Raw genomic sequence first — 12,188 nt, forward strand, 5'->3', positions numbered from 1 at the left:
AGAGGAGTTGGAAGAGAAGATAGGGGGTGACAGTGCTGTGATCTGAGATGGTTTCCTCTATGTTCTTGTTCATGAGAGTAGAAAAGCAATGTAAAAAGGAAAGATAAAGAGGTAGTGTGACACTGGATAGGTAGGTTGAAAACCAATGAATTTTGTTTCAGCATGCAAAGTACCAAAAGTCATGGGTTCCTATTGTTTCATTGATATCCTTCAGCTAAAGAAGTGACAGCAATTCAGTCTGAAATGCTACATGATTATATACAAGAAAATAATATCATGTTTAGATAAGCACACAAATGTGAAGAAGTGGAAGGATATGGCCATTGTGTAGATAGAAGAGACTAGCTTAGTTGGCCATTTGATGACTAATTTAACTGGTTCAGCACAACATGATGTTCCAAAGGGCCTGTTCCTGTGCTGTACCAGTCTATGTTCAATTAGCCAAAATGCTATTTAATGCAAAACAGTCAAAACATGGATACTGGAAAGGCAAACCAATTTTTCCCAAGAACAGCTGCTTCCACAGTTGGTATAGCTTCCTTTTCATCACATCCCAAATCAAAGACTGAAAAGAAACTTCTAAAGTTTCAGATCAGCACAGAATTCTGCCTTTTATCACTTTTCACTACTCTTACCTGTTAGGAGAAGCTTGCATTCTAGTTCTTGATGCTCTGATGGAGATCCAACATTAATGCATTGGAATGTGAGCAAAAAGTTTCAAGATGCTACTACAATCAGTTTCCACACTTACCAAGTGCATACGAGATATGAAAGCCCTGGTTAAATAAAGGAACTGCTGCAAGGAGAAATATTTTACTTACTGATCATGAGCATATACCACAGAGCAACAAGTTCATATGGGAACTTATTTATGAAGACAGTAATTCAATCTCAACTTTCCCAAGTTGGTGAATGAGGATAACCATACATTCTCTTAGCACATAGGTAACCCTACAGTCGTTAGTAGAATGGGACAAAAGTGAAGCATTTCAAATTACTTTATGTTAAGAATTCTGTGGTTTTCCCCTACTGACAAACGGGTTAAAATGCAATGAAGAGTTTGCTATTAAGTTTTACAATTCTCCTCCACCAAATAACTCCATTCTGACCAGTGAAAGCTCATCTGTCACTCTCCCACTAACTCAATATTTCTTTAATGATAGAACAGTAACTACTTCCCAGTTTATGTAGCACTACCCATTTTTTTTCCTTCATATCTCAGCCAACAGGACTGATGTTGTCCACGCAGCACAAGAAGTGTGAAGTGGGAACAATTTTCAATTATTTACAAGGAAACACCGTGCAGCATAAAAAAAACCTAGTAAGTAAATCCCAACATTGGGATTTATATTATACTTTGGAATAACCTTTACCTCAACAACTGAATTACTATCCATTGTCAGCTCTTCAAATTTCAGTGCAGTTAGTTCAGACTCCAAGTCTTTAATATGGTTAACCACTTCAGACAAGAAATTCTGTAAGCCAGCCACATAGTCCTGGAAGCTGCTAAAAAGAATTGGCTGTAAAAAAAGAACACAAATAAACTGTTAGTGTGTAAAACCTTAATTTGCTTGGATCACAAGCTTCTAAAAAATTATATTGACAGACATTTTCGATTATAAAAATTTTATTTTCCCCCCACATAAAATAGGGGAGCTATCTTTCCAAAAAAAATTCTCCTACAGGCTTTAGGATACTTGCGTCAACAGTTACCAGCAAATGGTGCTTCATATGATTTCCTGTCAGATTCTGATGTGTTTTGTACTGTGACTGCTTATGAAGAACTTTTCGTCCTCTAATTTCCATGTCATTAACCGACAGTTGACCCAGTATATTAAATACCCTCCAGCTAACTGCGAATAATTACTTAGGGGTTGTAAACATAGCACGATGTAGGTTTAAAATGTGATCAGAATGGAGCCAATACAAAAATTGCAGCAGAGCTTCAGCCAGCTGACTGGTGGAATAAGAAACTGGCCAAAAGATACTGAGACTTGCTTTAAATGGGATGATACTGAAGACAAAATAAATTTATATTTATTTATTAGGATACAGTGCAGAATAGACCATTCTGGCCCTTCGAGCCACACTGCCCAGCAACCCCTCGATTTAATCCTAGCCTAATCACGGGACAATTTACAATGACCAATGAACCTACCAAATGGACTGTGGGAGGAAACCAGAGCACTCTGAGGAAACCCATGCAGTCACGAGGAAAATGTACAAATTCCTTACAGGCAGCAGTGGGAATTGAAACTAGGTGTCCTGTACTGTAAAGCCATCCATTTTCATAAATGTATCACACTTATGAAAAGTAAGTACATGTTGATTCAGGGTATGACAATCGGATGTTTCACATTCTTATTTATGGTTAACACACAGCAGGGAAACAGGCCATTTGGTCCATCACACCCATGACGACCTAGGAGCATCCACTTACACTAAGCCCAATTTTTCTTTGCTTTCTCATCAACTCCTCGCCCTGTCACCCAACCACACTGGGAACAATTTACAGTTGTCAAACTGAACTACTAACCAGTACATCCTGAGCATCAACAAGGAAACTGTAACACCAGAAGGAAACCTGAGCCGCTATGGGGAGAACGTGCTTACTGTACCCTAGATCAAGATTGAACCAGGTCTCTGGGTTGTGTGGCAACAGCACCATCAGCTACACTACTATATGGGCACAAGAATCCTTGAGTAACCCGACCCAAATCTAATAATTAGCAAATACTTGTAATAATTTACATTGACATAATGCAAATTCAGGGGAAAAAACTACTGAACAAATTAAAACACAAAAATTTTGTTAATTTTGTACACTTGTTAAAATATAACTATTAGCAAATAAATCTGGTAGCAGCTGCCCTCTGGTGGATTTAAGGCAATAATCTTGACCACAGATGCACTTGCTGAATTTAAAACAATGGAACTACCACTACAATGAATTACCATGCCTGTATGCTAATTGTGCACAATCAAGGGGAATAAAACTTGTACTATTAGGTTAACACTTAGAGCAGATTTTCATTTTCAAAATCACTTTTCTCTGGGTAAATTCTTACCATCGTAAAATTAATTTCCTTTTTCTTCTTCTTTTTCTTCTGTAAACTGGATTTAAGCGGCCGTAGGACATTACCACAGTAATAAGATACCCACAGGATTATGCAGACAGTCTGAGATGACAGAAACAGATTCTGCATTAGTCAAGGTCTCCTGAACACACATGTTTGACAGGAATACTACAGTTGACTGACACATATGGGAGACATGGTTCTCCTAAGAGACCATACTGGTTGAAACGTATGTACACAACAAAATCCCAGGAGAAATATGACAAATTTGCAATGAGTTGTGAATGCAATAGAGGTTTATACAAACTGCATGGAAGTATCAGAAATACAGGGATTATTTTAGGGAAAAAGGTGAAAATTCTTCAGGGTCAATTCACTTTGCACCCTCTCCCAGACTTTTGAATTTAGAGCCTGATGCCCAGGCTCTGAACACATCTCCAATCTATAATGCCAAGTATCTGCAACCATGGTGCCCAAACATCACTACAGAAGTGACATGGGGGAAGATTCTGACAGCAAAAAGTAGCCGACATTCACGATAGTCCTCCTTGGAGGAGGACTATGACACAATCATGTCAAGGTTTGGAGGCTTGTGTGCATCGATGACCCAGAGAGCTACGTAGGCTGGAGTCAGGGCATTATCCTATGGCTCTTGGTAGAGTCACCCATGCCAAACAGGTTAAAGGGTAGAGGACAGACTAAGAGTGGTCCACCGGCCCTCCAGGTTTGGGGGTTCAGCTCAGGGCCAACAACCTTGACTGGTCAAACAAAATTGTTATGGAACCAGCAACAAAGAATCCTTAAAACACCTTCAATGCTACCCTGAACACCTGTGACGTAAGGGCAGTAAGTCACTCACAATAGTATTTAATGTCTTAACTAGTCAATGACGGCAGAGTTACTGAAGGAAATGCTACTTTTTAAAACCAGAAAGAAATACTAGGCATATTTGTTAAATATAATACAGCATCATAATTAGTGAGGAAATAAACTGCTTTTAATTCAGTGGTGTAGTAAACACTAGACGTTGACGAATGGCACACCATTGGTTATGATGTGCATTAGCTCAGATGTTTGAGGGCAGAATATTCAACATTGCTGATAGGGGTATGAAATTTACCAGAGACAAAATTAAAAGCTAGTGTTTGTGGAAGTACCAGAGTAATGAATAGTTGAAAATAAATTTTTCATTTAACCACTTTTCTTCAGTGCCCCCAAAATATAAGATGAGCCCAGAATTATAAGTTTCATTATTTCCAGCCAGAAAAAAATCATGCAATAAAAAGATCAGTAATATTGAGAACACTTACCTCAACTAAAAAGACAAGGTTTTCTAAAAGTTCTGGCCTTGTTGTACAATTTGTTTCTTTAACTTCCAACAAACTGCCTTTGCATTTATTGAATAATTCTGCGGGGGGCGGGGGAAAAAAAAGAACATCAAACTACAAATGTCCTTCACATACAATGGACTCTTTACTCCACATTTACATTTTCACATTTACTTCACTATTTCAGATTATCTAGTTTAGATGATTGTGGGCTCCCCCCCCCCCCCAAGTACTGCGAACACTTAGTCCTTGCCCAAAGGTGATCTGCAGGTAAGTGGAAGGAAGGACTGCCTTTAGTAGAAACCATTTCCACCTCACCACCCAAATTTGAGGGATAGGTTTGCTTATCAAAATTCCTCACCCTGTTAATTGATGAACCACTATTTATCAATGGACTGAGAGAATAACAGAGTTCGACCAAACTCAACTGCTGCAGACACCTTTTACTTTTGTTTATATCATATTGCCTTTATGCTTAGCATGCATGCAGCTTTAGCAGGTTGATATCTTATTGTCTGTTACTGAAGGTATTGCTGTTAACCATGTCTTACACTCATTAAGAGTTAGTTATCCAGTACATGGCATTCAAAATGGAGTAGAATGTTAGACCATGAGGTTAAAAGACTTAAAGACAGCAATACTCTTTTACTGTTGCAATTGGGATCAACTGCTCAAAGATAGCCAATTTTGACTTGCTGGATCTGTTCCCAATCTATGCCATTTCACACACTGGGACTGCAATACGACTCGATGAAGTGTGGTCTCTTTGTAAGCCTTACTCATCAAAAGAACAATGTGACAGTCACTCACAACAACAAAGGGATTTAAAAGAAGCCTCACTTTCAACTGGCAAACTAGAAAGAATGAGGTGCAAGTAAATGTGAGTCCATGTTACTCATTTCACATAGTGTGGCCAGTTCAATCTTTTCTTGAGAATCTGTCTGGTTGTGTTACTGAAATATTCCACCAAGAGAATGCAGATTTAAATTGATCTATTGTTAGAATTAGTGTCATCTTCCTGACCTCTGTTTCTCAAAGGCAACATTGCCAAAAGGGAAACAAAGATGTTGAGTCTGAGTGGGTGACTGAAGCTGTCATGGTGCAGATTAAATAATGTCAAAGCAGCTGTTCGATATGATTGAAATAAATACTTACTGCAAAACATAAAACTGCAAGGCACTTGGCAAGAACTAAATGTAGAGCAAATAGATGTATTTAGCATACAATGAAACAGCAACGATAAGCAACAAAGGTTTGCAGAATGCTAACATTACCTTGCAACTGCCCCAATAACAACTTAAAATCATCTGCTAACCGACTCTGGACATCTGGTGTTTCTTCTGCAAGAAATTAAAATAAAAAAGGAGAGAAATTACAACATGGAATATTAAGATAAATTCCAGATCTATAATCTCTTCTGAACAGCCGGTTTTACAAAGTTGACTAAATATCTTCTGTCAAGATTAAATAAAGTGTGTAAAATAGTAAACACATGCCAATTTAGAAGAGTACAAAGTGTAGAAGGAACACTTCTAATGTCTCAGTGGGTAACTGAGATGTAAAATTCAGACACCTGTCAAATCAATAGTAATCACAGAGCATCTCGGAAATATTGGCAAGCAGTTACTGATAAGTACTGGATGTTGGTGCATTTGCTATCAGGCACAGATGTGCTTGACCTGATCTGTGATTGTCAATTTGTTAGGAGACAATCTTTATTATATAGCTGTCCTAGTATAGGTTATTTTTGTGAGCTATTTCAGAGAACTGGTATAAAAGCAAAAAAGATCAATGCATACGAGTCATTTGAACATAGGACAATGCAGGTTAGGACAGGCCAACCAGACGAAGCCAACCACTTGATAACTTTGAAATCTCTATTTTTTCATAGTAGACTTTATGTGCACAGACTATTTCTACATACACAGATTTTTGTGCTAAATGTCACTATATTTCATTCATACTACAGGGCATACATAATTTAAGGAATTTTAAATCCACATAGAAAATATTTACAGGAAACTTATTTAATGCCAGGCAATTGTTTCTTGTTACAGGCTTCATGTTCGGTATTTACTTAACTATATTTATCCTCCTGGGGTTAAGGCCAATATGATACGGTGATATACTGTCTCCAACTTTCCCCCAGCTTTTGGCTTTGCAAGCCATAATTGGTTGTGCCTACTTAGAATGCAAATGTTATCTAAAGTGAAGGGAATGCATGTATTTGCAGAAGGTCAACTGGGGCACATGGGTATTGAAATCTTATGTTTGTGGTATAGTTCTAAAGTACTCAATGCATTTATCAACTGAGCAGTTTGAGAAATTAAAGAGTGTAAAAACTTGATTTGTCAAATCTGAATGAAACATATTTTTAAGAATTTGCATTTATTTATTGTTTAAAGGTTCAAAGGTTCATTTAATATCAGAATATGCATACAGTATTCAATCTGAAATTCGTACTCTTCAGACATCCAAACAAGAAATCCCCGAAAATGAACGATAGAAACAATGAAGCACAGATGCCCACCATCCCTCTTCCTTCGCACAAGCAGCAGCAAATCTGTCGACCCTGTGCATCACCCCCCGACACCCGTGGTAGCCAAGGAGGGAAAACACATTTTATGACATCAAACATAAAAATCTACAGCATTTGAATCATTTCATAGAACAGTAGTTTCCTGCATTTCATAGCAGCTCAGACTTACCTAATCCACTGACATCCAACTCGTAAACATCAATAACCAGGTGAAAAGCATTAATTTGACACCAACAACTACTGCTTTCCAGGTAGGTCAACATACGTGTAGGGGGTGGCCCCTGGACCAGAAACTGTACATAACAAAGTACAGAACTCAGGTTACTGCATATTATTCACACACAATCAAGAGCAAACTTAACATATAGCTGCTGTATATTTAATATTTCAATGATATTTGAGTGTGTATAAAATATTGATCAAAAATTCTTGTTTAACTATGAGTTATATGTAAAAATGTTATTGCACACCTCACCTCGCTACTATACATGGGCGCCTCACTTAAAAGTAAATTCCAAGTTACACCCATATTTCTGACTCCCCGTATTTGAATTGGTTTAATATTTTGAAGTTACAAAACATGAAAACCAACTGCTTGTGCTGCTGTTTAAATATTTGGTTTAAAACCAAACTCACAATTCTAACTAAAACACCTTGATAGCTAGAAACTCCTGCTGCCCAAGAATCTTCCCGCTTCTGTTATTAAAGGATTGGAGAAAGGATTCATAAGAGCTTGAAAAAATGAGCCAGCAGTTAAGCAAGTGGCAGAAACTTCAAAAAGTTCAAAGTCTTCAACAGTATGTACTATAATTCGTATACTAAGTCTGGCTGGTGCTACCTAACGTCTCCCTGTTTTCTGAGCAGCAAATGCCAAAATGCTTTGACGATGGTTGCTGTGGCAGATATTGGATTACATCACAACAGGTCAATGCTTTCCACTCTTCCAGCACTCTTCTTGTTGGCAACTTATTCAACTGCTGCCCAATCCTGCCAGAACAAAGTATACATCAAAAGAAAGGACACCACCGCTTTTTTACATTTTTCCTGGGTGCTTCGGGTCAAATGTTGACAACACACCGGGGATTGACTATGTGATCCTTCTGCTCTGCAAGTCATTGCATAGTGCTTTTTGTCAACTTAGCCTGGCAAACCTGATAGAGTTGAAGGGAGGAAGTACAAGAAAGACCGGAATAGGTATGAATGGAAAATTTGCTATTAAGCTCTAAGTATTGTAACATCTTAGCAACATACTATACATTTCACTTCCAACCAAATTACATTTCTTTCTAAGAATTCTACCTGAACAATCTGTTTGTCTTTTTTCTTCTCAGTCTGCACAATACATTCAAGCTGTTGAATTAAAGAACGTAACGTGTCAATTTTTGAAGTGACACCATTCTCCGTTGTTTTTTTGGAATTCTTCGGCTCGACTGTGTGACTGATGGCAGCGAGCGCACAGATCAAACGCAGCGTTAATGAACGAATCTGAAGCCACGTTCTCTCTTCTTTCATAGAATTCTTCCTTTGACCTTCTGACAATTCACTTTCACAGTTGGGGGGAAAAAAGTTACATTAAAATTTCGCTTGTAGGAATATATGAAATAGCTTTCACTTAGCAATTTACAAGTATTGAAAAGCAGAATACACAGATTAGCCACACCAGTAGCTGTAGTTTTACTGAATTCGATGACCAATTACAATTCTTGTCAATAATTTTTCATCACATCAGTCACGGTGAATGATCATGAACATGAATAATTAACTTTTATTAATAAAATAAATGTTAGGATGGTGCAAGAGCCAGGGGACTTGAGCCGTCATGTTCGGGAACAGTTATTTTGCCTCAGCCATCAGGCTCTTGAACCAGTGGGGATGACTTCACTCTTGATCTCATGTTCCCTATATTTATTATTATTTTTCTTTTGTATCTGCACAGTTTGTTGTCTTTTGCACACTGGTTGTTTGTCTGCCCTGTTGGGTGTGGTCTTTTAGTGATTCTATTTTGGTTCTTGAATTTATTGAGTATGGCCACAAGAAAATGAATATCAGGGTTGTATATCAGGGTTGAAATTTATGTACTTAGATAATAAATTTACATCGAACTTTGAACAAGTTGCTGATGAGACTACACATGGAATACCGTGTAAAGTTTTGGACACTATTATAGTAAAGATATGGTTAAACTGGAAGAAGATTTACGAGGATGTTGCCATGACTGTAATGCCTGAGTCAAAGGGACAGGTTGGCCAGGCTGAGTCTTCATTCTTTGTCATGTAGGAGAATGTGGGGTGAACAAAGAAATGTTTAATATTCCGAGAGGCATAGATAAGGTGGATAGCAACAATCATGCCCCCTCCCTAGGGGCCAAAACTAGGGGGCACCGATAGGTGGTCAGAGAATACAGATTTAAAAGGGACCCAAGGAGCAAATTTTATCATGCAGAGATATGGAATCAGATGCCAGAGTAAGTGGATGAGATTAAGAACACCAACAGGACTTTTTAACAAGAACTTGATAGGTCCATGGAGGGGCAAGCCTTGGAGCAGGTATTCCCAACCCGGGGACCAGGAACTCCTCAGTTAATGTCAAGGCTCCATGGCAAGGATCGGGAACCCCTACCTTGGAGGAATATGGGCCGAATTTAGAAGATCAGGATCAGCTGGGTGGGCACTATGGTCAGCAAGAACTGGATGGACCAAATGGCCGGTACGTCTTGTATTGCCCTAAGACTTTTGTTTTAGAATTGCAGTGCCAGCAGAATTTTACTGTATTTACAATCCACGACAGTTACTATTTAGCTTTGAATCACACTCAATAGGAAAAGGAATATGATTATTCAAATTTAATTTATAAGAAAAGATCATTATCACTGACACAAGAGGAGTCATTTCATCAGTGAATTGGATCTCAATGGCAATAAAAAGAGCCCAACAGACAAATCAGTCAGTAAAAGGAAGTGAATGAGCCAAGTATCTGAATAGTGTGTGAAGATGAGAACGATAGAAGGGTAGAGATTAGTGGTGTTTTTTTTTGGGTGGTGCAAGAAGACGTGGTGGAAGCAAAGTTTATTGTTGGCTTTGAGATTCAGAAAGTAGCTTATAGTTATGCATTGGTGGAGTTTGTAGCTGAGCAAAGTGGAGGCGGCAAACTGAAATGACAAATTTTAAATTAGAACAAGATGATTATTTCACCAGATTTATTATTGAGGAAATGAACATTATGCTGAAAAACATTTAAGGAGACACCTGTAAAGGTAACCTTTTGTCACAAATTGGTCTTGCTGTGGAGACAGAGGCAGCCAAGCCAAGGATAGTAGTAGAAAGTTGAACCAGTCATATTATTAAAGCTGCAGCTTGAGGAACGCACACAAAATGCTAGAGGAACAGGTCAGGGAGCAGTTATGCAAAAGAATAAACAGTCATTGTTTAGGAGGCCAAGATCCTTCATCAGGACCCACTGAGTTCCTTTAACATTTTGTATGTGCGCGTAGTATGTGGGGAGCTGTGGTTGGGGGGGGGGCTTTGGGGTTTTAACTGTCGTTCATTCTTTGGGGCACTCTTCTGTTTTTGTAGATGTTTGTGAAGAAAAAGAATTTCAGGATGTATATTGTATACATTTCTCTGACATTAAATGTACCTTCTGTTGCTCTGGATCTTCAGATTTGCAGCGTGAGGATGTAAGACTGCATTTTTTTTATGCACAGTGATGTAGATAACTGATGGTTCTATAAGAAACACATTCAGACGAAGGATAAACCTGGAAACTAAATAGTGCTACAAGGCAGTTTATGGAAAATAATGGAGAGACAAGGCTATGAGCTGGTAAGAATACATAGACAGGACTGAGATGTGGTCATTGGTCTAAAGCAAGTAAATCTGAAGGACAAGTTAAAAAGAATGAGCAGCAAGTTCAGCAGAAGCAGGTGAGGGAAAAGTTTGACAGTTGATGAGAGAGGGAGAACAAGTTGGACACTTCACAGGAAAAATTTCAAGAGCCTGACATACCTCTCCTTTGGATCCCAGCATAAGAGAACAGTTAGATCCCGGTTATCTCGAAGACTGTCCCATGGAATATCATCTTCATCTGGACATAAACCCATGGATTTTATACTTTCTTCCAGGGTTTGTGTTCTAAAAAGGGACATAAGAGAAAGGGGATTAAATAAGAAAACTGACGCATGGAATTTTAACAAACAGCATGCCGCCACATTGCATTGTTATACGCGGCTGAAGACAAAGCTGCTACAATATTATCTCAGATTTTTCCTCTTCATATTCCATCTATCATGCTTCTGTCACACTCAACTTGTCCATGTCCTTTGAAGCCTCGTTATAGTATAATTCATACTCACAAGCCCACTCAGATTAATTTGTCAAACTTAGAAATAACACGATTGGACATTCAGCCAAATGAAATATCATCAACCTGAATAATCAAAACTTTCTATTGCCATAAATGCTGCCTTAGCCTTCCGTGTAATTCTAGTAGTCTTTATTTTGTTTTAAAATTCCAATGGCTGCAACGTTTTGGCCCAGTTATAATTCACGACTGTTAATGAGCAGTTTAGGCCACGCTCAACTGGAACAGCAATTTCATGTTGTCTACAGGGGATCCCAACCTTTTTACCCACGGACTCCATGTAGGGAACCTCTGGAAGGATTCTCATCACTGGTATAGGGAAAGTCATTTCATTATTGTGAATTGGATTTAAATACAAGTCTCAGTGATAAAAAAAAACCCAGATGATTCAGATTTTGAAAAGCTGAGATCCAGCCGAAGATACCCAAGTAACCTCAGACATGTTCCACTTAAACGTATTCTTTATCAGATAACCAATTCTCAGCCCATGTTCCAGTTTCATGTTCTCCAGCCCTGCTGACCAATGTTTTATGTGGGACCTTATCAACCTTCCTAAAATGCACTGGTTCTTCCTTATTTATTTGACCCAGTTTGGTCTTTCATATACCTATGTTGGCTCTGCTTAATTCATTTTAAGTGCTCTTTCTTGATTCCAGTATTTTCCTTACCATTCATATTAGAGCCCAACTAAAGAACTGGAAAGGGCTAAATCACTTTGTTAATATTATGTTACAGGCTGCTAGGAGTCAGGGATACTAGACGAGAAGATATAGTGCAAACTTAAAGTAACTGGGCTAGAACAGAAAGCCAGCAATGTAAAATGAAAAGGGTGTACAGAATTCTCAAAATGCATTTAAGAAAGCACTTCAGTGTTCAGCATGGCCA

The 12,188-nt window shown here is 38.4% G+C and overlaps 1 protein-coding gene across 2 annotated transcripts in view; it reads right to left on the reverse strand.

Moving 5' to 3' along the window:
- The window catches only part of naa25 (N-alpha-acetyltransferase 25, NatB auxiliary subunit), an 80,969-nt gene that overhangs the window by 20,215 nt on the left and 48,566 nt on the right, over positions 1-12,188 (reverse strand). Inside the window, exons 17-23 of one of the 2 annotated variants that reach the window (XM_059987973.1) lie at positions 10,949-11,074; positions 8,244-8,487; positions 7,114-7,237; positions 5,680-5,745; positions 4,388-4,485; positions 3,069-3,179; positions 1,374-1,520 (exon numbers count right to left, since the gene is read on the reverse strand). In XM_059987973.1, coding sequence (XP_059843956.1) covers positions 1,374-1,520; positions 3,069-3,179; positions 4,388-4,485; positions 5,680-5,745; positions 7,114-7,237; positions 8,244-8,487; positions 10,949-11,074 — 916 coding nt within the window. Of the gene's footprint in view, positions 1-1,373; positions 1,521-3,068; positions 3,180-4,387; positions 4,486-5,560; positions 5,596-5,679; positions 5,746-7,113; positions 7,238-8,243; positions 8,488-10,948; positions 11,075-12,188 lie in introns of those variants that run through there. The other variant, XM_059987974.1, reaches the window with a different exon arrangement.

The sequence above is a fragment of the Hypanus sabinus genome, chromosome 13 (genome assembly GCF_030144855.1).
Source record: "Hypanus sabinus isolate sHypSab1 chromosome 13, sHypSab1.hap1, whole genome shotgun sequence".
In the NCBI taxonomy this organism is placed as follows: Eukaryota; Metazoa; Chordata; class Chondrichthyes; order Myliobatiformes; family Dasyatidae; genus Hypanus; species Hypanus sabinus.